Below are 27,494 nucleotides of genomic sequence, written 5' to 3'. Positions count from 1 at the left end.
CAGATGCAGCCTCTAAGTGGTATTCTTACTACATCCAGGTACGTTTGAAAGTGATCATGTATCAGTAAGTGTTCCTGCCGAATTTTCAAAGGTTCAGAGATTGTGCATAATGTAAACCACTTCTATCCAATCGCAGTCCAAACTGAAAACTGAGCAGTTCATCCAATTTTCAGTGCTATCTTTGAAAGATGGTGTTGGTTCACTGAACATGTGCATGAAAACAAAAGGCTTCCAGTAAGATACATTGGGCATTTTAAAAATGTTCCTCTCCCCCTCGTACTTTAAGTTATATAAATTGTGCAATTAATGTATAATAAGCTAAAAATTTTATTATTTTTTTACATTTATTTTACAGTTTACTATTTTACTTAACTCATTTTATTTCTTATTGTTGTGTCAGCAAAAAACACATCTGCTATTACAGTGTAGAGAAATAAAATGATGCTCATTAAAATTAAATTAATATAAGGATAAAGGCTAAAGTACTTTGCAATATTGTTACCTCTGTTTTTTGCTTTTAAAATTGTGTAGAGACATGGTGCCATATCAGAAATCACAGTAAGGAAGAAAGATGGATTATTCCTCACACTTTGATTAAATGGAAGTTGTGTAACACATGCATGGAACCTAAAGTGGACAAGAGAATATAAAGAGAAGAGAATTTATTTTTTGAACAAAACAGATGAACGTCTGTTTTTTGGTTTTTTTTTTACAGCAAGCCATGGGAGAAAAAAATAAAACATAAAATGTGTCTATCTGGGTACTCAAAGGTTAATTTCAACGTTTTATATAAAACATAAAAACAACTTTATTGATATGCACTAAAATTATGTATATTGTACAATATGTGTTATCTAAACACTCATAGCGAAATATTAAGAACAAAGAAAAATGTATCCACTTATATGATGAAAACTAATGAACTGTTAAAATAGCTGTAACAAACTGCTAACGCAAGCCACCTATAACTCCTATTAAAGTAAGTCAACTCTTCAATGGAGCAAGTCCCTTTCGCAACAAAATACAAAATAAGACTTTTGTTGCAGAGAGGGTTTTTAACCGAGGATACACGGCAGGTAAGTATTCTTGAATAGCAGACATACATCTTTTGGTATTGCTGCGATGAGAAGCGATACAGATCATCTAGTAGTGCTGCCCACCAATTATAAATAGACCCCAGCAAGCTATACATTTAGGCAAGAGATATTTTGTGCTACTAAGAGGTCATTTCAATTTGTGCTTCTGTAACTATATTACTCTTTCCAAATTACCCCTCCTGTTAGTTTGAGAAGTTCAATTTTTCATGATTATCTTATTTAAAAGGAATAAGAAACTTCTCATAGCAATATTTATTGTGCTTAGCGTGCGCACTCAGCAGCATCGGTTTACCTGTCAGAAGAGGCTGCCCCAGAATGTGATATGAACATCACGTGGTTGGCATACATCCTACCATATGGTAAATGATACAAATAACCACGCAGCCAGGGCAATCTAAACCTGTTCAATTTATAAGTCATATAATAAATTATGATATTCTATCAGCCCTGTAACGGAGTCTGTAACTATCTTTCTCATGGATATATGGTGTTCACTTGCATCGTAGTTGTTCATATGCCATAGGGGGATTCATTGCAGTACACAAGTCGGAATCTGTTGCCAACTAAAAGTAATCTATAGGACTATAATCCTCTGCTTCTCATTTATTTTAATTCTTAAAGTTAATATTTTTCAATAACAACATTTCAACAACTTCTGATCTTCAGGGGCTTAAAAAGGCATATTTATTCTGTAATGATCAGTAACAGTCATCCTTCTTGGCACCATCTTTAATGCAACTACTCCGTTACTTGCAGGTTCTCTTTTCTACAGTGGGTACATCTTTGTAGGTGTAACAGAATTCACATACACTCCTTCTTTATAGTCTTACATTGTTCTGGTGGGACAACATATATAAAAACTGTTGGCGAGTAACTATGCCTAAATACTGTATAGAAGCTAATTGGATTCTGACATTCTTCTTGAACATTTTAGTAAATAAAATCAAACCACTGATTGCTACATATCTCTAGCTGTCAGCATGGAAAGGATTTGATGGGTCTGTAGAACCAAAAAAATAAACTTTATATGGGATTCATAAATTGGTGGGAGTAGAATTAGTCTGACTGAAGAAAACCTTTAACAATTGTATCCTATGTCTTAATTTAATGACATTTATTGTACAGCAATGTGGAATACATAGAATAGCTTTAACTAAAGTATTGTAATAATAATAAAGTTTAACAGATTCATGTTTTAAAATGTGATTAAATATTACATACCTGTAAGCCTGAAGTAAAAGAATCTTGTAAACATTGATGCACACAGTTCGCAGACTGTTTATCTAGAGGTTTGACAAAAGTAATAACATTTTTGTCTGGTAACAGAAACGCAATCTAGAAATATTCTTCTCCATTAAATATACAAAAGATTAGAGAACACTGGTTTACCTTGAGGTCAAGAAAGAGCCTGTGACACTTAAGTCGGAGAACTCTTAATAATTTATTTCTCAAATTTTCCCCTGCTGCAGCACTGTGGCAAAATGTCAGACTAGATCGAATGGAAGTGCATGAATAGCTGTAGGGACAATTAAAATGATATAAATATACAATACTTTTCACATGTATTATTCAAACAAACACAGCATTGGGGGGCGGGGGAGGGGGGACTTAGCCTTGCTTTAATGTTTTGGCTTGTGAACTTGAAAAAAAAACCAAAAAAAAAACTGGGAAGACATGAAATTAAACATATGTATGTACCTTGTTTTATTAATTGGACTATAAAATGCATTCAATGTTTACTAATAACTTTATAATGAAGTATAGATTTATATGGGTGTTGTCATGAACAAGGTTGTTGACTGAACTTTAATATATTGAGATAAGGATATTACTATGCAATTTGTATTCATGTGCACTAAAGCATATGCTGTGACACTGACCTCTCCAAGTTGACTTTCTCAAGGTATGTTTGGGTATAATAGCCTTTTGTTTTATAGACAGGATGGCAAAAAGATTCACATAAACATTCAATTTCCTTAGCACCAATGTAACACAGATCATCTGTCTAAAACAGTGTTGGCTAACCTATGACACTCCAGGTGTTGTGAAACTACAAGTCCCAGCATACCCTTCCAGCAATAAGCTGCTATATATTGGCAAAGCATGCTGGGGCTTGTAGTTTCCCAACACCTGGAGTGTCACAGGTTAGCCAACATTGGTCTAAAAGGTCAGCCAGCTTCTCCAGCATAGATCGCCCTGCCCACAGGAAACATAAGTCTTTTAAACCCCAAGTTCATCCTAACTATTCTGTTAGGTAGGGAAAGACCTGGGTTTGACATCTGTCTGAGTTTGACACCACCCACCTCCCTTAGATAAAGCTAATAATGAAGGATGAGCTATTTTGCCTGTCTGTGAGGCCTTGACACCCATGGGAAGTTACTCACTATGCCACAATATATATATAAAATATAATATTTCATAGTGATATCACTTGGCAACACTTTATTATTATTTTTTTTGACATCCAAGTTATGAACGGCACGTCCAAAAAATTAAGAGTAGAATAAGGCATGATCTTCCAGCATGTTTTACCTAGAATAATCACAATACACCTCCAAAGTTTTTGTATCAAGCAAAAGACCACACCATCGGAACAAACAGTGAGCTGGTAACTCCTCTACTCTGGAACACTCTGGAATGTCATTGATGGGAAAATTTACCACTGTCTTATCAAGGCTTATTGAGCAGCCATACTCAGGAATCCCTACTGCCAGAGTTCTGAAAAAAAAAATAAAAAAAAATTCACCACTAGATTTGAAACATCACAACTAGCACATATACATTGGGGAGCAATATCTGATGTGAGAATCTAATATATAAATGCTTAGTGGCGTCTGTGTGTGGAAAAAAGTTGCAGCGCCACCTGCTGGGCAGAGTTATACACTGACCTACTAAATTCTTAGTGTGTGTGGGAAAAAAATTCAAAAAAGGCCTGAAATTTGGTAGGGCTCAAACTCATTTTTCGTGAGGTAATTTTACCTCATGAACACACATGTGTAGAGGCGTGCGTTAGTGTGTGTGTGGAAAAAACTATTTTCTCAGAAAGGGCTCATCCAATTGACCTGAAATTTGGTATACTGACATTATTTGACAAAAAAAATAGAATAGTCAAGTCAGTTAACTTCCATCATCCCCCCTTCCCCCCGTGGGAGGGGTAGTAAAGGCTAAATTTACGAGTTGAGGGGTCAAACTCATTTTCGTGAGGTAATTTTACCTCATGAACACACATTAAAAAGGGCGCTTGCGTCGGGAAGTAACGATCTTCCCCTGAGGAGGCCTGGGCTAGGCCCAAATGCATGACAAGAACCTTTTTAAGACCTTAAGTATCTTGATTTGACTAGAATGCATGAGTATCATGTACGGGTTAACTTGTATAATATATATATATATATATATATATATATACACATATATATATATATATATATATATATATATATATATATATATATATATATATATACATACATATGTATGTATATACACATACACACACACACACACACACACACACACACACAGAGTACTTTGAAATCTAAATGAGTTTTGGAAATGTCAATTACTTAAATGTCACATACATCAGTTTTGTACTTTACATTAAATTAATTTCTTGGAGTAAAATAAAAATGAAAAACATGTTCCAGTAGCAGATGATAGAGTCGTCCACATGCAAAGTCTTTCCCTTTGCTTATGAATTTATAGAAATATTTTGCAGAGTAAAATAATGTCAATCCAAAATCTAGGTAGTAATTGTTCAAGTGTTCACTTCATAATCCAATGCTACCATTGTGATGTTTTTTGGAGGGATTTGACACAGGTCTTTAGCGATTAACTTATTGGATTGCTTTCTTCATAAATACCAGCGCTTTAGAATACACTGAAAGGACTAGTGGGTTAAAGGGTTCTTCAGTTTAAAAAAACATAAATAAAAAAGGAAAACTCCATGTTTGGATCTTCCTGTAGGTGTAATATATATATATATATATATATATATATATATATATATATATATATATATATATATATATATATATAAATAATGAAATAGTTGGGCCCTATGTCAGGTCAGATAGTAAGCTCTTCCAAACATCAACATGACGACAGCTTTTAACAGGAAATGATGAGGAGCAGGCAATGGCTCCTGTCATGTCCCAAGGCAGCTAACAGAACTCCATTACTTGTCCTGTAGAATTTATAAAGTCTGTTCAGCTTTCCATATAACCATTAAGTATGGCTCAGCTACGTTGCACATAATGTACATGGGCACCAATTACCATAAAATATGTTGGCAACACTGGCCATAATGTTTGTTGGCACAAGCTGCATACAGTTAGATAGAAGGGGGTTTGGAATGAAAGTCAAGTACATGGAAATTATTGTGAAAGTAAAATTCATTGCACCATATATGCATTTTTTTACAAGCATTTAATATACATTGTACTTCACCGTGTTGTTTAATTGGGAATATGAAATCTGATGTGATACATATGAGTTTCTACATGCGTTTGTCTTAAACAAGATTACAACTGCTACAGACAAAATAAAAATCTGCAGATTGAATGCATCTGTAAACACATATTAAACAAGTAGTTTATACACATTTTTATTTCGACATACAATAAGAAATGCCACTGTGTACGTAACCTTAGGATAGGATTTCAAATAGGTGATAGAGCAGCACTTTAAACTAGAGTATTAGCCCTGACCAAAAAATTAGGTTTTGCATCCAAAGTTGATAAAGTCTATTTATATATGATCGCATTTTATTGTTATGTTGGGTCTGATAATGCTCAATGTCGGGTGTACATGATTTCAGGCTTGGCTTTATAGAGCTTGTGTCATGATTACATACCGCAAACATTTTTTTGCTTGTTCTAGATGAGGTGTAACCAGCAAGAAGTCATCAATGAGTCTCATGAAAACTCTACAATAGACAAAATATTGTATTAAACACAGATAGAAAATAAAATCTCTGGGCAGCGGTAATAAGATAAGTAAGCATTCATAATTACAAAACCAGTTTTGTCCTGTATATCTCTGTACATATGGCAGACAAAACCGTTGTGAACAACTAAGTAAAAGATGTGCAATGAGTATGGTATGAAGAAAGGTAAAATTATTCAGTACATCTGCAACTGATTTTCTGTTTAGATTATCGCAAGTATGCACTTCCACACACTGTACTGTAGTTAAAGGCACTTGAGAACCTATGCAAGTTTTGAGTTGAAGCTCCTTAACAATTAGAAATATATCTACATTAAAAGCAAAGATAATATAGAAAACGGGTCTCCAACTGTTGTGGAACTATTCCTGGTTGGCTTGGCCGACTGCGTCAAAATAGCCCTTCTCCCTCCACTCTATTTGAATGGTAGAAGTCTGGGGATAAACATGAATGGCATGCCATGTTTCTGCTTTATGTAACACAGAACTGATATACACATAAAATAGTGTGGAATATATATATATATATATATTAACAAAGGGAGGCATTTATCTGACAATATGCAAAGAAAACATACAAGCAGAGTAAGACATTGACGCAGTTATGCACCTAGATTCATGTTAAACCAAGTAAAGACTTATGTGTAGTTTAACTTACATGATTTAAAAGCTGCTTCCTCTCAGCAAACAGACAGGTTGTGTCTGTTAGTTGAAACAGAGCCAGTGATGGGCGTTTTCTCTTAAAGAGAAGGTGGGTGTGTCACCTGTCCATCAAGCTAAGGCTGGGGGAGAAGTATCATGTATAAAAGCTTGTTTGTGCCATTTGTTCACTGAGACCAACGCTGGGAAAGCTGGCTGGTCCTGAGAGAGAGCTAGTCTATGTATAGCTAGCGTTTAGGGTCTCCATAATTGCTGTGAAAGTATACGGTGTCAAAACATTTACCATCCTGACAATAAAGCTACATAAAAAGGAAGAAGTTGTTCTCGTGTGCTTCTGCAGTAGCGGGCTCTTGCCACAATATATATTATATATATATATATATATATATACACACATACATACACACACACATACACTTATTATCATCAGGTTACACAGATTAAACATATTAAGCACAAGATGGTAGGGAAAGCCTTTCTCAAGACCTTACATCTAGTGCGAAAATAACACAGCTGAGTGTTATGAGGTGCAGCAGTGCCTCCAGCCGCCATGACTCGCTGGACCCCTCTGGCTGCGTTCCGGCCATCTCTATGACAACCGGGACGTCATTTCCGGTTTCATCCCAGCCATTGTTAAGGCAACGGTAGGAACGACTTGCCTCTAATCGCCATGTCCTGGCATGAAGTGGCTTCGGGCATGTGCGCAATATATTTCATTTAATTAGCATCGGAGGCTGATTACACTGCTGGGAGTGCTGCATCCTCATTGGTCCATCTATGTATCTAGGGCTTAGCCTCCCTGCCGGTTATAGCATTCAGTTCCTGGCTGATGACCTGCTCCTGTACTCTGTACCTGACTTCTGGATTGATCTTTCTGTGTATGACCTCTGGCTTGTTTCTTGCACCGTGATATATTGCTGGTGACACTGACTTCTGCCTGTGACTTGGATATCCTGGTTGTCTGCCGGCCCAACCCTTGGCCTGAACCTCCCCTCGTTGCCTGCTTATGCTCTTCCCTTAGCCTGTTCCTGAACACACTTATCTCCTTCCATCACCCTCTTGTCCACACTACGGTGTTATCCATAAGCTTGTATTACGCTGAGTTTAAGACTTGGGGGCATCTGAGTACCCGTGAGCACGACAAGTTCTACAGGAAAGGCGGCTGCCATAGCTGAAGACCTCTACCACCTGTTCTATAAGCTTATGACAATAGTTGGTAGCCGTAATACTGTGACATTAAGAGCTAGTGTTACTCAGAGATGAGATTGGGATAGTTGTAAAGGTGTACCAGTGTAAGTAGTATAGGTTTTATTAGGGTAAACTCTAATAAAGAGATCAGTTTTCATAAAGTGAATAAAGATTTGAACACTGGAGTCTGATCGGGCGTGGTAGGGAATTCCATAAGTGGACAGTGACTCCTGGTCATTAGAGAGCAAACAGGATGCAGATCAGAGGCAGATCAAAAGGAGGAAGTAAGTAAAAGTTTTGTAGCAGCAGAGACAGTGGGGTTGTTAATTAGAATTTTGAAATCACATACGTGATGAAACAAGGTATTAATATCACCTCAACCAGTCTGCACCTTGTTTCTCACAAAGTGTGGACTATAAAAACATATACTTTTTCTAGCCCTCTGGTTCCCCATATTTGTCAATCATATTTAAACTATATATTGTATTTGTAAGTAGTTGATATGTCTGGCAGTATGGTTTTCCTAACTTGTATATACATGCAGACTAGTCCATTGTTTCAGCCTAGGTGAAAGGATTATTGTCCAATATTCCTGAATAAATGTACATCACACCAGGGGGTCACATGTATTAAGATAGGCAAAAGGTCCACAGATAGAACTCTTTGCTTAATTACAGATGACTACATTGTGTATTTAAATGCAATGTGTATGGCTTGTGATCTCTCCTGTTTAAACAAAATTTACTGTGTACCCATAGAACAATAACTGTCCATGACTATATCAAGATCAAATTATCTGCTATCTGTGAAAATGCAAACACACAAAAAGGACAATCAGGCAGGACCTGAAACTCCTGAGAGGGTAATTTCTGCCTTTAAAAGCCAGCTCTCCACAACAGCAAACGGGCATTCAGTATCCAGTGATAGCTGAGGTCAAGCTGGCATTGAGGTTTTCAGCCTCTGCCAGGTGACAGGGAAGGTACAAACAATGGGTTATTATTTAAATGTAATTATTGCTATTTGGTGCTACCATTTTGTTAAATAAACCTATTTATTTTATTTCAGATATTTGCCTAGGTGATTTTAAACCTTGAATAGGTACCGCGTAGGCCAGCTATGTGACACAGAGCGATACATTAAGTCCAGTATAATCACAGCATAGTAAGTCAATGATAAGCGAGCCAGGCAGCAAAGTTGACAAAGAATTAGGAAACTGGACCCAGTCAAGACAAGTATCTGTAATGCAAGGGGGCCAAGGTATTTTGAAATGAATAGATCATGAATAGATACTTTGTTGCAAGCAAATCTCACATTCCAGAGTCCAAAATGTATGAGAAGAACATAATGTGGCCAATAGTGCTTAGAACTGAACTAATGTGTAGCTATATCTAACTGATAATAGAAGTCATTGAGGAGGCTGTGACTATATCAAAAGCACAAAACTGTAGGCTCTGGTTTTATACAGTCAGAAAAATCTGAAGCGACTTCGAATATCCATAATAATTTGCAGCATGTGGTACAGAATTCCTTATTATACACAAGTTTTGCTAACAAACAATGAATGAGACAACATAGCTTACTGTTTATATAGATATTATTTCCAGGAGTTTATGTATACATTAACATCACAAAATCAATACATAAAAACATAGTGTACATTGTAATTAGAGATGCTCACTGACCCCCGTGTTTTGGTTTTGTTTTTGGATCTGGATTACCTTCGTGTTTTGCAAAACCGCCCTTGCGTGTTTTGGTTTTGTTTGGTTTTGTTTTGCTATTTTGATTAAAAATCAATGTTTTTGGGCATAAAATAACCTAATTTAGTGCTCCACATGTTTCTTGGATAAGTAAGGTAATTCTAAAGCTAATAAATTCGGAAGAAAACAGTTTAATCCCTGGTAGGCCATCCTTAATTCTCCACACAAACCTGGTTGTCTTCCTCTTCATCTTTGCCTATTGGCAATGCAGCTATCGTCTTTGGGTGTATATTACACCTTCTATTTGTAGTTGAATAGAAAAAAAGCAGCCTGCATAGACTGTGGAATTAGAAAGTAAAAATAAACGGACCAAGGTAGTTTGGTATCTGTCTGCATCAGACCCCCTCTCCACTAGGAGTAAAATAGTAAACTATTCAGCCGTTATAGAGTCTAGAGAATATAAATAGAAATTGAGAAAGGCAATTTGGTATCTGTCTGCATCATAATCATCAACATCATCATTAGTGACCTCGTCGCCTACACAAATCTCCCCCTCATCCTCTTCTAATTCAAAAGTGGCATCCTCAATTGGTGTATCACCAACTACACTCGGGCTGTTCAGGCACACATCAGCAGAGCTGCTGAAAGGGTCCCTCTTTATGGGTAAACTGTCACTAACAGAATGCTCACGATTAGACATAGCACTTCTGGATGGACTCTCCCCAGGGATTGGTGTCATTTGTGATTCAGAGCAAACATTATCCTCTACTGCCTTACTGTTATCTTGCAGCTCGGCTTTCACGTGTAACAGTACTTGTGCACCACTTTTAGACTCCAAATTACTTGGTTTTGCTTTGTCACGAGTGTCCGTACAAGAAAAAGGCTCAGTAACATTTTTTGATCTGCCACTAATAGAGAAAGGTCATTCTCTCTTTGCCACTGCGTGTGTAGAATGGCATGTTGGCATTTTTTTTTTTTATTGGCACTTAACTTTTCCTCAGTTACACTTCTTTTGCGCTTCAACACGGTAAAAAAATTTTGGGCGCGTCTTTTTTTGACTGATTTCAAAAGACTGTTTAGTTTGACATCGCCTTTCCCAGATGACGTACTGGGAACACTACCTTCAGGACTGGTGACAGAACCTGGTTGCTGATTCTGCTCATTTGTGGACTGCTTAGAATCCATTATGAGCCCAACGCACTTGTAGTGCTACAAATTGTTTTAGATACTGCTGACAAATATGACTTTTGACAGCCAGAAATATTAATGCAAAAGAATGGGGGATACCCCAAAAGCACTTGGGAGTGCTAAATATTATATTTTAAGTCTGCTGACAAATATGACTTTTGACAGCCAGAAATATTAATGCAAAAGAATGGGGGACACCCAAAAAGCACTTGGGAGTGCTAAAAATTATTTTTCAGATTGCTGATAAACAGGACTGTTGACAGCCAGAAATATTAATGCAAAAGAATGGGGGACACCCCAAAGCACTTGTAGTGCCAAATATTGAAAAAAAAGACTCCTCTATCCTCCTCTCTTCTCTATCAGAATTGTAATCATAATTGTATTCTCTGTCCCTGCTCTAATCAGCCTGTGACTACACCCTGCTCTCTCCCTCTGTCAAATGGCGATGGATTGCTGTGGAGACGGGTATTTATAATTTTCAAGTATCGCGAGAACCGAGCCCAGAGATCCGACGACGTCATGATGACGTTCGGCCTCGATTTGGATTCCGAGCGGGCGAAGTTCGGGTGGATTCGGTTCTCGGGGAAGCGAGCCCGCCCATCTCTAATTGTAATACACAACCACAAACACACTAGAAACAATTTACATACACTTATTTTACTCTTACTCTGCCTGCCAGAACTTGAGACCGACAGACATTTTTTTAATTTACATCTTGCTCCAAGTACACAGCACACAGTTATTTTGTTTCCCAGAATGCAGGAAAGACATAAGGGTGCAAGTAGGTTCTGTAGGCCCCCTAGATGCAAGGGCCTGAACCCCTGAAATTACATCACAGCAAACACTATTGCTATTAGGTGCAACATTACCCTCAACATACAGCTGTATTTATGCTGAAATTAATGATCTATTCATTAGAAATCTATTATTCTAATATATTTTGGTAATGGATTGCTCAAAATATTTTCTGTTGTAAATATCCCAAAAAGTTTTTTTGGTTTTGCTTTTGTTTTAAATTTAAAATTGGTTGTCTGCAGATTAATAGTATTACACCCCCACCTGCCTCTTAAGTCTTACGAAGAAGGGTGGAATTATAGGGTGTTCGGTTATGTTGTTTTAATAAGAAGCAAGTCTCCATTGTGCAAGCCAAGCAATTCAGATGCCAGAGGTGTATAAAATCAAGCACCTAGCCATGCAGTCTCCATTTGTGATACAAAATGGGTCATTCTGAAGAGCTCAGTGACTTCAAGCATGGCACTGCTGGATATTCCATGGTCAACAATAAGCGATATTACTAGAAAGTGGGAGCGTTTAGGAACAATGGCAACTCAGCCATGAAGTGGAAGACCACGTAAAATCACAGAGCGGGGTCAATGGTGTGTAATAGTTGTCAACATACTGCTGATTCCCTAACTGAAGAGTTCCGAATTTCCCCTGGCATTAATGTAAGCACAGAAACTGTGTGGCGGGAGCTTAATCAAATGGGTTTCCATGACAAAGCAGCTACATGCAAGCCTCACATCACCAAGACCAATGCCAAGCACTGAATAGAGTGGTGTAAAGCACACCAACACTGGACTGGACCTTTCCAGTAATATATGATCATATAATTAGGGAAACACAGTTACTACCAAGTGTTTTTAATAAGCCCTGAAGACTGAGTATGTTACCTGCGTCTAACTTGGTAAATAAAGATGCATACATGCAGAAAAGTCTAAAAAAATGAAAAATAAAAGGCTCAGATAAGCACCGCTTGACTAGTTTAATCCCTAACTAGCATGTAAAAACTGCACTGATCCTCTAATTCTCCATTATATGGGATTTAAAATAATTAGTATACACCACGCCATTAATCTAAAAACTAATAACTATTGGAGTAATCAGACACACTTGCTTTCCATACACAACCAATCAGTAGCCAGTTATCACTTTGGGCAGTTTTGCTTTTCTCTTGGAGCTCTCCAGCAGCTATCCCTTTAGCATCCCCAACTACAAGTGACTGTGGGACAGCTGTACCCCAAACATGATAAGGTTCCCAAAGAAGGGAAAGTTAACTTGCGCTATATGTATTAGACACTACCTACCCGTCCTTTTGTATTCCAGCAAACATTTTATTTTCCAGATCACCATAGCATAAGCTGCAGAGTAATGCTGACAACATGGATCCCTGAGGTATTCCACAACACTGCACAAAATATCTGAATGGAACAAAAATTATAACGTTAAAACACCTAAAATAAAATAACCTACATTTTGCAAAAATAAGTAATTTAGGTGGAGATCTTCAATAGAAAAAAAAACATCAATTATATTCTATATTTAATAGTTACTGACAATGAAAGAAGATTTTGGTACTTACGTCAATCTCTTTCTCTGAATTCATCTGGGGGACACTGCAACCACCGGGTTGTAGGAGGGGCACTCGGAGTTTGGCACTTAAATAGTTAACCAACTGCTGCTATCTCCTCCCCTCCGCAACACCTGCCAGCCTCAGTATAATACAAAAGCACCAAGGAAGGAACCAAACAACCACATCCAGCAGAAGAGCAAAAGGGAGGGAACGCAGTGTCCCCCAGATAGATTCAGAGAAAGATTGACGTAAGTACCAAAATCTTCTTTTCTCAGTCATCCAATCTGGGGGACACTGCTACCATGGGGACCTTCTAAAGTAGCCACTAAGGGAGGGTTTGCTCTGGAGCCCCTGCAAGCAAAACACTGCGGCCAAAGGAAGCATCCGAAGCAGCGAAAACATTAAATTGGTAAAATTTGGTAAAGGTGTGAACAGAGGACCAGTTAGCAGCCCTGCACAGCTGATCCGCCAAGGCACCGTGACATGCAGCCCAGGACGCCCCCACCAAATGGGTGGAGTGAGCTGTCAGCCTCTCTGGCACCGGCCTGCTAGAACTCACATAAGCATGCCGAATCATAGATGTAATCAAACGGGCAATAGTTTGCTTGGATGCTGGCCAACCCCTCTTATGAGTCATACAAAACAAAAGTCCTTCTTACGATAAGCTGAGGTCCTATCCACATAAGAGCGTAAAACCCGCACCACATCCAACAATGAACCCTCACGAAAAGCAGGAATCACTATATCCTGATTCACATGGAAACCATCGAACCGATTCCATCCGGAATTTGTCCACTCGCAAGCGCTGATTGAGCCCTTTGAGATTTAGGATTGGCCAATAAGACCCATCCTGTTGTGACAGCGCCCTTCGTTTCAGAGGATCGCAAGGAAGAGAAGTTGAGAAGAACCTTCTGGGAGCCGGTCCCAAAAGGTCTATCACGTATCCTCTGGATATGATCCCCAAAATCCAGCTGTCCCGGAAGGACACCGTCCACTGATCTCTGTAAAGTTGCAGACGGCACCCCACCCCCACGTCAAGAGGGATGTTCCCGTCATGCTGGGGACTTATCCGGGGTCTTGGAAGTCGAGCGCCTCCTGGGAAAGGAGCCTCTTCCCCTGTGAGACTGCCTTCGGGTTGAAAAAGGCCCACCTCTTGCTGATCACGGACCTCTTCCCGAGGTGTGGCCCTGAAAGGACTGCCGAAAAGAGCTGAAACTAGGAGGTCTAGCCCTAGGAACATTCACTGCAGAAAATTACTGGCGTATCCACCTTGGGAATCTGCTCCCAGCGCAAAGTATCCTAGTCTTGCAGTGGATAAAGCTGAAGGAACTTGAGAGGAAAAGAGAATTTTCAGTCCAGAGCCTTCCATACTGACTCCGCAAACTCAGACAGATCTGAAGAGGAAGGAAAACACACAGTCTTTGACTTTTTTCATTTAAAAAGACCCTGACTTGAAGTACTCTACTCCTCTGATTCCACCAAGTCCAAAGCCTCACGTACAGCTAACACCCCTTGAATTCTGGCATTGTCCTCCCATTCAACCTACTGGGTGGAGTCAGAATCCTCTATTAGCTACCCCTCTTCCTCAGAGGACCCCTCTGAACCTGAGGCCGAAAGCTGAGCATGGAATAACCTCACCAGCTTGGCCCTGGGAGGAAGCAGCCTAGGAGAATCCAGAAAGCGATTTAAACGGTCTAATCTTCTCTCTAAGGAAGAAGACGAGGTTGGCTCTCCCTGGGCAGTCTGAGAAGGAGGGGACAAAACATGGGAAGACGCCCCCATATTAACCGCAGAAGCCAGGTTAGAAATCCTTTCTATTGAAATATGTGGAATAGAACCAGTGTCTGAGAGCACAGTGGCTCCTTGTGCCTCCACCTGCCGGGTAATGAGCTGTGCGAGCAAAGAGACCGATTGGGCCAGTGAAGACGCCCACGCCGGCTCCCCCGCCGCCAGTGAGGACACCCCCTGTACTAGCTCGTCCCGGGCCCCAGAAACACACTACACAGAGTGCATCCCGGTTCGTCTGTCCCACCGGACGTTTAGTAAAACATTTTGAACAGGCATAAACCTTAACACTGGCATATTTACCCTTATCTGACATGATAACAAGCAGAAAAAGGAATACACCAAAACAACAGCAGCAAGCACTCCACACACACACACAGGGTGGTTAGGAAATAGGAACGAGGTTTTGCTAGGATCTCCTCCTCAAAACACCACGCTCATTAGTAAAATACATATTTCTTACTAACTTGATTTACTCTCCACATTGCTATAAAGTACATTTGTTTTAAGTATAAGGCTCTATAGAAACTTCTAATGTGTGCCTTGTATTATTTAATCTTTGTTGGAAATTACTCATCAGTCAGTAACAGCATACTATAATCAGTATGTAGAATGGGGAAAATGTTATTTCACACATATACTACAGACACATATATGGCTTATCATAGCACTTTAGTCTCTCTAGGTAACATCCCCATGCATCCTATATTGAGAGGGGTAGGTAACGTTACATTGTCACTGGGTTGCCTGCATTTTTTATCTTGAAAACGTTCCTATTAGGCTGCTGAGCAGAGTCTCGCCCCCAGGCTAAATTAGCCAACCAGTCCCTGCTATTGACATACTGATTGTAAGATCTGTGGGGTTCAACTACTGAACATTTCTCCTGCCCAACACCACAAAACCATCAATCAGCAAAGGCGATATACAGGACTTTTGTTATACTATACCTACTTTTTTGCAACTATTTTCATGTTTAATATTTTGATATTTTCAAGTATAAGCACTTCACCATTAAAATTCTTAGATGCAACAACAAATGTTTAAATAAAAAACAGAAATGATATGTATACTTACTGATCTTTTATTTTCAGGATATGATTACAGATTATTTGCTGGAAAAAGGCTAGCATTCTGCTTGAACTCTCATTCAAAGATAGGCTCTAAAACATAGAAAGCGCAACAAGTTATTACTATATGTGAAGGGACTTGGTACATAAATCTACGTGTCATGTATAGTGGGGTATCCTGGGAGCTCTGCCCATTGACCAGCAACATTAATTCTTATAAAGTTTAAAATTAAATATAACTAGACCAAAATAAACAGAATTAGTAGATTTTTTTTTTTTTGGGGGGGGGGGGGGGGGAGGGGGGGGAGGGTGTCAGGCGCTGTCTCCGCACTGACACTTGGTGCAGGAGACGGACGCCTGCACCTTTTCAGCAACCACGTCCTGTTGCCTAGCAGCGGGTTGCTATCTCTGCTCACCTGTCTGCAGCCAGCATGTCTTACCGCCAAAATCTCCCTAACCCTATCAGGAGGCACCTTAGGGTATATAAAGCAGCCTCTGACACATGTCTAGTGCCAGAGTATTTGGTCTTCAGCCTTGCTCCAGCGTTTGTTCCTGTGTTGCTGTTATTTGGATTCTGACCCCGGCTTGTTCCTGACTTCTCCTTTGGTTCCTGATTCTGGCTTAGAGTGATATTTGGTATTGACCCGACTTCCTGACCATTCTCCTGCTTCTGATTTGGCTTTATCCGTTCCTCTGGTTTTGACCCGGCTTGCTGACTACTCTTCCATCCTGCCTCCTGGTGGGCTGTCACCGCTGCCTCAATTGTTACCTCGCCAGCTGACTGATACTGAGGGCCGCGACCTGTACGTCCCTTGCAGCGAAGTCCATACCTCCTTGCGGGGGTTCCTGGTGAAAACCAGGGGCGTGTTAGACTCCGCACCTCAGTACTCAGTAGCCCCAACTGCTGGCAGGTATCATCAATTCCACCTAGTGATTCTGACAGTATACTCTGGCCATGTCAAATGCCGAAGGCACCGGTGATCTCTCCGCTATTGACCTCCTGTAGCACCTGACTCGCAGAGTTGATCAACAAGAGGTAAACCAGACTCAGCTCCTGCAATGCCTTCAGGGACTGGCTACACGCACGGATACCCTCCAGAGAACCTTGACTCCTCCCGGAGTATCTGTTGTGCCCGCACCTAATCCTACTGGAGGGATTCACTGACAAATTTGGTGGTGATCCGACCAATGTGCTATCCAGTTCGAGCTATCACCAGGAAATTTTTCTTCAGAACGAGCCAAGGTGGCGTATATTATTTTGTTACTCACGGAGCAAGCGCTTGCCTGGGCCTCTCCTCTCTGGGAGCATGATGACCCCCTGTTACAAAATCCATCTTCCTTCATACAAACCTTCAGAAAAGTGTTCGATGAGCCTGGTCGAGTTGCCTCTGCGGCCTCCAGCATTTTAAAGCTACGTCAGGGAAGCCTTCCCGTGGGTCAGTACACGGTTCAGTTCAGAACTCTCGCCTCAGAACTGAACTGGAATAATGAGGCCCTTATAGCTACCTTCTGGCAGGGGCTGACAGATCGGATCAAGGACGAGTTGGTCTCCAGGGATTTACCAGCTACCCTAGATGATCTGATCTCCTTATGCATCAAGGTCGATATCCGTTATTGGGAGCGTAATCAGGAACAAGAACAATCTCGCCGGGCTAGTCCACGCTTGGTTCCCACTTTTCAGAACCCACCAATTCTACCTGAGGAGCTCATGCAGATCGGGCGTTCTCGTCTAACTGTGGAGGGGTGGGAACGAAGGTTTAAAAACCATCTATGCCTCTACTGCGCTGACCCCTCTCACATTCTATCACAGTGTCCCAAGAGACCGGGAAAACGCCAGATCCTAGTCGGTGCCGGGAAGGCCGGTCTAGGACTGAGTACATCTTCCCCATATTCCCCAGACAAGACAGACTTTTTGATGCCCATCATCTTCCATGCTTCCCAGGGTCCGGTCTCCCTTTAAGGCCTTCGTGGATTCAGGGGCAGCTGGAAACTTTATTTCTGCATCCTTAGCAGCTAACCTTCATCTACCCCTGGAATCATTATCGCAACCCTTGGTTCTGACAGCGGTGGATGGTAACAGAGTGGCCAATGGATCTATCTCTCAGGCCACCCGGCCGATCCGACTGCAAGTTGGTCTCCTCCATTTTGAATGGATCTCGTTTCTAGTCCTTCCACAGACTGTTAATCCGATAATATTAGGACTACCCTGGTTAAGGGACCATTCACCCCAATTTGATTGGCAACATGCTCAGGTTACTTCCTGGGGTCCGCTCTATGCTGATCGATGCCTCAATAACCTACCTATTAGATGTCACGCTCTCAGACCCAGTCTTGGGTTGCCATCTGAACACGCTGCCTTCGTGGATGTCTTCAGTAAGACTGCCGCTGAGAGACTCTTCCACCCCACCATCCTTGTGATTGTTCCATTGAACTTATTCCTGGAGAAAGGATTCCTCGTGGCAGAACGTACTCTCTTTCCCTCCCTGAGACTCGAGCCATGACCAAGTATGTATCTGAAAACCTCGAACGAGGATTTATTAGAAAATCTTCCTCACCTGCCGGTGCAGGATTTTTTTTCGTAAAGAAGAAGGATGGTTCTCTAAGACCATGCATCGACTACAGACTACTCAATGCCATTACCGTGAAGAACAGGTACCCCATACCCCTGGTTTCCGAGTTATTCGATCGGATCAAAGCCGCCACAATATTCAACAAACTAGACCTCAGGGGCGCCTATAATTTGATTAGGATTCGTGAGGACGATGAATGGAAGGCCGCTTTTAACACTCAGGATGGCCACTATGAATACCTGGTGATGCCTTTTGGCCTATGCAATGCCCCAGGGGTCTTCCAGGAGTTCATTAACGACATCTTCTGAGACCTACTTTATCTCTCAGTCGTTGTCTATCTGGATGACATGCTTATATTCTCCAGAGACTTAGAATCCCATAGATGTCAGTCACGTCAAAGAGGTTCTCTCTCGACTACGTTCCAACCACCTTTGCTGCAAGCTGGTGAAGTGTGTCTTTGAAGCCTAACAGGTCCACTTCTTGGGATATATTGTGTCCGATGCTGGTCTTTCCATGGATTCTGGGAAAGTGGCTGCCATTCTTAATTGGCCACAACCATTGGGTCTTAAGGCGATCCAAAGCTTTATTGGCTTCGCCTTTTCGACTCTCATTTCTCCCATTACTGCTCTCACCCGCAAGGGAGCAGCAAAATCAAGGTCTGCCGAAGCCCTCAGTGCCTTCCAGTTATTAAAAAGGGCGTTCTCCTCCGCCACTATTTTGCTACAACCTGACTTGTCTCTGCCTTTCTGCGTTGAAGTTGATGCATCCTCCATTGGTATAGGAGCCATTCTTTCACAGAAAAATTCCGATGGAAAGTTTCATCCCTGTGGTTTCTATTCCAGAAGATTTTCCTCCAGCGAATTAAACTATGGTATCGGGGATAAAGAGTTATTGGCCATCAAAACAACCCTAGAGGAGTGGAGACATTTGCTAGAGGGGGCTGAGCATCCTGTTACTGTCTACACGGACCATAAAAACTTAACGTACTTGCAAACAGCTCAGTGTCTGAACCCACGTCAGGCCCGCTGGTCCTTGTTTTTTGCCCGTTTTAAACTCATTTTGACCTTTCGACCTGGGGTTAAGAATATCAGGGCGGATGCCCTCTCCCGGTCATTTCATGTTAAAGATCTTCAACCCGCCCCCACCCCCAGAACCATCTTGGATCCTACTACAATTGTGGCCCTCACCAGAACTTCAACCAAGGTTCCTCCTTCTGGTCGCTCCTTTCTCACTTCTAGGCTTCGGCCCAAGGCTCTCAAGTGGGCCCATGATTCTCTGTTTGCCAGGCATGCAGGTGTCAAAAAGACCCTCTCGTTGATTTCTAGGCATTATTGGTGGCCCTCTACCGAGGCGGAAGTTAAGGCCTATGTTGCCGCTTGTGGAATCTGTGTCAGACACAAGACACCTAGGCAGTCTCCTGCAGGACCCTTGGTACCACTTCCTATTCCAGAGAGACCATGGACTAGTATTTCTATGGATTTTGTCACTGATTTACCAGCTAGCCATGGATTCAATACTATCTGGGTGGTAGTGGATAGATTTTCCAAGTTGGCACATTTCATACCTCTCAAGGGACTTCCTTCAGCTTCTATCCTTGCTAACCTCTTCATCAAGGAGATTTTACGTCTTCACAGCTGTCCCCAGGATATTATCTCGGATAGAGGAGTACAGTTCGTGTCCAAGTTCTGGAGATCATTCTGCAAAGAGTTGGGGGTCAATCTAAAATTTTCCTCAGGGTGCCACCCTCAAACCAACGGCCAAATGGAGAGGGTCAACCAAGACTTGGAACAATTTCTCAGGACCTACTCTTCGGGTAATCAGGCTGAATGGAGTCGTTTCTTGTGTTGGGCAGAATTTGCTCATAATAACCAGGTGCATGTATCTACTGGTTCGTCTCCATTTTTTCTTACCTATGGGTTTCACCCTCTCCTTCCTGAACTTTCCCAACCTGGTTCAGCGCTTCCGGCCGTGCAGAATCTCATTCAGGACTTTTCCCAAATATGGTCTCAGGCGAAGTCCAAATTATTGGAATCCTCCCAACGCTACAAAGCTAGCGCCGATCGTCGCCGTAGACCAGTCCCCAGACTTTGAGTTGGGGACAAAGTGTGCTTATCCACAAGGAATTTAAGACTTCAGAGTTCCCACCATGAAGCCCGCACCCCAATATATCGGACCTTTTCAAATCACTCAAGTTATAAATCCCGTGACATTCAAACTCCTTCTCTCTCCATCATTCAAGATTCACAATGTGTTGCATATTGCTCTACTAAAACCCCTCGTTCTCAACAGGTTTGTCAAAAGAACCCCACCCCCGGTCCCAGTAAAGACTGATCATGGGGAGGAATATGAGATCAATCAGATTCTGGATTTCCGGATCTCCAGGGGTCGCCACCAATATCTTGTTGACTGGAAGGGTTATGGCCCCGAGGAGAGATCTTGGATCGATGTACAAGAGATACATGCCCCTCGCTTATTGGCCAAATTCAAGAGGGAGAGAGAGGCGACCTTGCAAGCCCTGAAAAAGAAGAAAGGGGAGAGTACTGTCAGGCGCCGTCTCCGCACTGACACTTGGTGCAGGAGACGGACGCCTGCAGCTTCTCAGCAACCACGTCCTGTTGCCTAGCAGCGGGTTGCTATCTCTGCTCACCTGTCTGCAGCCAGCATGTCTTACCGCCAATATCTCCCTAACCCAATCAGGAGGCACCTTAGGGTATATAAAGCAGCCTCTGACACATGTCTAGTGCCAGGGTATTTGGTCTTCAGCCTTGCTCCAGCGTTTGTTCCTGTGTTGCTGTTATTTGGATTCTGACCCCGGCTTGTTCCTGACTTCTCCTTTGGTTCCTGATTCTGGCTTAGAGTGATATTTGGTATTGACCCGACTTCCTGACCATTCTCCTGCTTCTGATTTGGCTTTATCCGTTCCTCTGGTTTTGACCCGGCTTGCTGACTACTCTTCCATCCTGCCTGCTGGTGGGCTGTCACCGCTGCCTCAATTGTTACCTCGCCAGCTGACTAATACTGAGGGCCGCGACCTGTACGTCCCTTGCAGCGAAGTCCATACCTCCTTGTGGGGGTTCCTGGTGAAAACCAGGGGCGTGTTAGACTCCGCGCCTCAGTACTAAGTAGCGCCAACTGCTGGCAGGTATCATACATTCCACCTAGTGATTCTGACAGGGGGGGTTAAATCATACTATAGCAGTCAAAACGCTTCCACAGAAGTTTTATAAAGGTGTGGAAAGTGTGGATTGAAGAACCCTGTAACATTAGCCCTCATGGATGGTAGATAGGTGAACTTAAAGTAGAAGGGAGCCGCAGGTGGAGTCAGACATCTAATGTCATACATATATTTACTAGAATAAAGTTATTTTAAAAGTAAACAAAAACAAACTAAGCCTGATATTATTCACAGTTTAACTGTTATATATAAAAGGTGTTTCATATAAGGTTATAAGATCTATTGTAATGTAAAGTTTATTGTTATAAAAATTTTGTTGAAAAACAACATTGCCATAACCTACTTGTTATTATATTTTTATATTCCATAAAACGTACATCACATTAACAAATATGCAAAGATTATAGGGATGAAAACTTCATACCCATGTGATAAAAGATAAACAGATAGAACAGAGTTTCTTGACGTGAACTATATACAATAGCTAAGAAGTTATGTGCTACATCTCAGTTTACTTTAGTACTGTATGTTGGAGTTCACTGTAAAAAAAAGTAATTCTGTACTATGGAGCACAATTTTGTGCAATAAACTCCTATTAATCTGTATATGTAGGTTATGTTATAGGTTTGCAGAGCCTTATTCATCTAGTGAATAGAATTTCGTAATGAAGAACTTAAAACTGATATTGGTGATGTTCACTATTTCAATGTTAAATCCTATCAAAATAGAATCAGAATCTGCATACTGCCTTAATAACTTATCTAACTGCAATAACATAGCATGAAAATTGGATTGGAGAACAAAGATATTCTGGTAATGGCATTAAACTTCTGTAAACTCCGGGACAAATCTAGCAAGTCCCCAGCCCTGCATATAATACTTTTTTTTTTTACTTAGGAATCACAACATTCAATATGCCTAATATAAATAGAATTTATTTGATGAGAATGTACTACCAAGCCTTGTGGGACATACTACATGGCTACACCCCCCAGTTTTTCAGGAAAAATTAGGGCTAGAGACAATAAGGTTCATGATTTCATTTTGAGAGGGGTTTTGATTATAGGTGACATTCAACTCTTTTTTTGCAGATTGCAGAAAAGACTAATTTCCTATTTTAACATTTTAAAAGAGTCATATTTTGTATCATGGATGGTAGAACAATTTCACTACAATGCAATCAATGGAGTACAATTATGGCTATTAATTTAGCCAACTTTGATTATTATTATTTTATCATGTATTGTAATACAATATTTTGTGTTCTATAGATAATAATACAGTAAGCCAACAGAACATTCACACTATTTGTTATTGATTTACGAATGGTTAATCATTAAAATGAGAGATTGTAAATTCTATATGGAGTACAAATAGACACAATGATGAATGAAAAAGTGCAACACATGCATTTAGATGCAAAATAATGTGCAACGATTTCAAGTAAATCTGCAGCTCATATCTGCACAAATATACTACCTGTTCCACAAAGATGGAGTTCTGCACCATGTTTTTATCTTGCAGATGTGTCAAAAAACTTTTCATGTTAGGCATAAAATCAATCAAGCTGGAAACCTCAAAAAAGAAATGAAAAGAACAACATATTACTATATAATCCGTAAAATATAATGGAACTGCTAGGTTTTGCATTGGATAAAACTGCCCTTGCAGGCTACCAGCAGAGTGATTAGCTAACGGGACATACTGAACACTTAACTGTCCAATGCCACATAGTTAAGAAGTAAAAACAAAAAGAAATTTCACTATTTTTGAGCAAATAAAAATGTTGCATTTTTTGCTACAGACACATAGTGATATCATAATGGAAATATTGATATTTAGCTGTGACATTGATCTACATGTGGATTAAAATAAAAACAAAACCCCTTAAAATATTGTATCTCACAGCTACAATTATATTCACTACATAATATTTATATATCCAAGGATTTTTTGGAAAGGTCAAGTTCAATTTCTCCATCAGGCTCTGCTAAAAATGTAATCTCCATGACAAAAATAAAAACAAAAATACAAAATATATAGAGTACAGAAATTTTCAACAAGTTCTGCAATTCAGATGGTAATCACCTGCACATATCACACTGGGTACACTTAACATTTCTGTCATTCAATACATTTTGTCTTATTCTACCTGTAGAGAAAATGTATCCTCTAGCCAAAGAGATTTTAAGAGCCAAACATAAAAGAAAAAAAAAATCTGTGAATTTTTAAATACTTAAATCGTTTTTACATGTTGTTTGTAAGATTTTCTTATCCGGCCATTTGAATCCATCCATAGCATGGCATATCGTCGTATGCAATAAACTTCTTCAATGTCTGGATTTATTACATTTGAGATCACCTCCTTCAGCTTTTTATGGGGAATAGTGTCATATGCCCTCTTCATATCAGTCTAGAAATGAAAACGTAATGTATGGTTAATTACTAAACTGAGCATAAACAATGACAAACAAACATCCAACAAGTAAGCTTTTAAATGTAATATAATATTAAAACAGAATTTTCCATGCTTAAAAAAATTCAAGGTAAAATTATTTGTAAAAAAGTTATCTACCAGACATTCAGTAATTCAACAATTAAACTAAATTATAATGTTTTTCATGTAAGAAACTGGTACTTAAATTTTCTCATGTGTTCTGTGTCATAAAATGTATGCTCATTCTATTTTCCTGCATTCTTTTCCATGAGACACTGTTCTGTGATCCTGTTCCTGTTTTCTAGTGAGGTCAAGTGCAGTTTTTACTGTATCATACATAAATGGAAAAAATGCATATTGTACTGAGTATTATAATAAATACAAAAATGTGTTGTAAAATATGCCTTGCTGCAAAGAATCAGCACAACTCTAAATGTGTCAAAACATACTGTCAAAGAGTTATATTAGAGTATTTTGCACTACTGAAGCACCAAAAGGAGTGTGAGCTTTATGATTCAGGGCTTGAGTCAAGCCGTCAAGGTTTGCATTACAATGACAAGGTATAAGTTAGAGATGAGCAGGCTCGGTTCCCCGAGAACCGAACCCGCCCGAACTTCACCTATTCGAGTACAGAGCCGAGCAGGCTCGGTACTCTGGCGCCAATTCGGAATCGAAATTGAGGCAAAATGTCATCATGACATCGTCGGATCTCGGTTCTCGCGATATTTGAAATCCATAAATACCCGCCTCCACAGCAAGCCATCGCCATTTGACAGAAGGAGAGAGAAGGGTTAGGTCGAAGGCAGCATTAGAGCAGGGAGAGAGCAATTCTTCTAGCAATTGTTATAGCAGGAAGAGAGGAGGATAGAGGAGGCATTTTTGCAAACATTACCAACAGTTTGGGGTGTCATATTCCCTCCTCCAGAATCTATTCTTTGGCTGCAGAAAGTATTATCTAGCAGCACTATCTATTTAATATTTTGCACTACAAGTGTTTGAGGTCTCATTAAAATGAATTCACAGCAGTCCACTAATGAGCATGATCAGCAAGCAGCTGCTTGCACCAGTCCTGATGTTAGTCTTCCCTGTAAGTCACCTGATAAAGCCTATGTAAAAGTGCATAGTTTTTTAAGTCAGGGAAAAAAACACACCAAAAAAAACAACTTTTACCATGTTGAAGAGAAAAAGAAGTGTAACTGAGTAAAAGTTAAGTGCCGAGAAAAAAGAAATTGCCAACATGCCATTCTACACACGCAGTGGCAAAGAAATAATGAGGCCTTCGCCTTTCTCTATTAATGCCAGATCGAAAAATGTTACTGAGCCTTCTTCTTGTACGGTCACTCGTGACGATGCAAGACCAAGTAATTTGAAATCCAAAAGTGGTGCAAAACTACTGTTACGTGTGAAAGCCGAGTTGCAAGAAAACAGTAAGGCATTAGAGGAAAATGTATGCTCAGAATCAGAAATGACACCAATCCCTGTGGAGAGTCCATGCACCAGTGGTATGTCTAATCGTGAGCATTCTGATAGTGTACCCATAAAGAAGGGCCCTTTCAGCATTTCTGCTGATGTGTGCCTGAGCAGCCCGAGTGTAGCCGGTGATACACCAATTGAGGATGACACTTTGGAATTAGAAGAGGATGAGGGGGAGATTTGTGTAGGCGACGAGGGCGCTAATGAGGATGTTGATGAGGATGAGGTTGTTTGTGTAAGTCCTGCACCAGTGCAGCAGCAGTTCTGCCACGTGACAAGAAAAAGGCCATTGTCATGTCTGGGTATAAAACAAAAAAATCCACTTCTTATGTGTGGAATTATTTCTACCCAAAACCAGACAACAATTGTATAGCCATTTGTAGTGTATGTCAAGCCACAGTCAGTCGAGGGAGGGACCTTAACCATCTTGGAACCTCGTCTATGTTACGCCATTTGACGAGAGTTCATGGCAAGGTTTTGGGAAAAGCTGAAAGTTCTGGCATAAAAATTACAAGCACTCCATCATCAGCTAGGACCCTTCTGTCACCTACATCCCGATGGCTGCAAAATACACCCACAACACCATCCTCTTCAATATCCTCAGTAGCGATCGGAGTTAGCCCTGCATCCCACTTAGTAAGGCTGGATGACTCCTGCACTATAATTGATTCCTCTAAAGAAAGCGTTAGTCCCACTGCTGCTGCTGTTGCTGCTGGTGAATCTTCCTCCCATAAGAAGGCCAAGAAAAAGAGCAGTCCTACATTACAACAATTAACTGTGATACAATCATTTGCTAGGTGAAGCAAATATGACAGCAGTCACCCAGTCGCCAAGCGAATCACAGACGCCATGGCTACTATGTAAGTGTTAGATCTGCGTCCAATATCCACAATAAACGCAGCTGGTTTTTCACAGTTAATTGATGTTTTGTGTCCGCGTTACAAAATTCCATTGCGACACCATTCTACAACTATACCAAAAAGTGTGTAAAAATGTAGTGATTGCGCTGAAAAATGCCATTCTGCCCACTGTCCACTTAACCACAGATATGTGGACAAGTGGAAGTGGCCAAACCAAAGACTATATGACTGTGACAGCCCACTGGGTTAGTCATTCGCCTTCACCAGCAGGAACAGCAGCAGCATGTACACCACTACGTAACATTTGTCACTGGCAGGCCACTCTTTGCATCACTGGCTTCACTAACAGGCATATAGCTGATAATTTGTTACAAAAACTAAGAGATGTGATTGATACATGGCTTATACCACTTGGACTCTCCCCAGGATATGTCATTTCTGATAAGGCCAACAATATAGTGCGAGCATTACAGCTGGGTGAATTCCATCACATTCCCTGTTTTGCTCACACCATAAACTTGGTGGTGCAGAGCTTCCTAAGAAATAACCGTGAGGTGCAGGAGATGCTTTCGGTGGCCCGTAAAATTTCAGGGCATTTCAGGCATTCTGCCACAGCATGTAGGAGATTGCAGCAGCTCCAAGAACAGTTTAACTTGCCCTGCCACCAACTTAAGCAAGAGGTGGTAACTAGGTGGAATTCCACCCTGCACATGCTTCAGAGGATGGAGGAACAGCGCAAAGCCATCCAAGCGTATTGCACAAGCCATGACATTAGGAAAGGAGGAGGAATGTATTTCACTCATGCACAGTGGGGAATCCTTTCTGTGCTGTGCAAGGTGCTGAAACCATTTGAAGTTGTGACGTGTGAAGTGAGTGCAGACTCTGCTAGCTTGAGCCAAGTCATTCCCTTAATTAGACTATTGGAAAAGCAGCTTGAGAAACTGAAGGAGGACATGAAAGAAAGCAATTCTGCAAAGTATGTTGGCCTTGTAGATCAAGTACTTAA

The 27,494-nt window shown here is 40.7% G+C and overlaps 1 protein-coding gene across 2 annotated transcripts in view; it reads right to left on the bottom strand.

Moving 5' to 3' along the window:
* The window catches only part of TERT (telomerase reverse transcriptase), a 69,957-nt gene that overhangs the window by 6,446 nt on the left and 36,017 nt on the right, over nucleotides 1–27,494 (bottom strand). For both annotated transcript variants that reach the window (XM_075212673.1, XM_075212674.1), the window contains exons 6-14: nucleotides 23,970–24,131; nucleotides 23,198–23,293; nucleotides 15,981–16,066; nucleotides 12,856–12,969; nucleotides 5,950–6,021; nucleotides 3,630–3,815; nucleotides 2,487–2,613; nucleotides 2,319–2,380; nucleotides 503–627 (exon numbers count right to left, since the gene is read on the bottom strand). In XM_075212673.1, the coding sequence (XP_075068774.1) occupies nucleotides 503–627; nucleotides 2,319–2,380; nucleotides 2,487–2,613; nucleotides 3,630–3,815; nucleotides 5,950–6,021; nucleotides 12,856–12,969; nucleotides 15,981–16,066; nucleotides 23,198–23,293; nucleotides 23,970–24,131 (1,030 nt within the window). The remainder of the gene's footprint in view (nucleotides 1–502; nucleotides 628–2,318; nucleotides 2,381–2,486; nucleotides 2,614–3,629; nucleotides 3,816–5,949; nucleotides 6,022–12,855; nucleotides 12,970–15,980; nucleotides 16,067–23,197; nucleotides 23,294–23,969; nucleotides 24,132–27,494) is intronic.

Source organism: Mixophyes fleayi, chromosome 5 (assembly GCF_038048845.1).
Source record: "Mixophyes fleayi isolate aMixFle1 chromosome 5, aMixFle1.hap1, whole genome shotgun sequence".
Taxonomy (NCBI): domain Eukaryota; kingdom Metazoa; phylum Chordata; class Amphibia; order Anura; family Limnodynastidae; genus Mixophyes; species Mixophyes fleayi.
The sequence above is the reverse complement of the archived record's forward strand: the minus strand, read 5'-3'. Positions and strand labels throughout refer to the sequence as shown.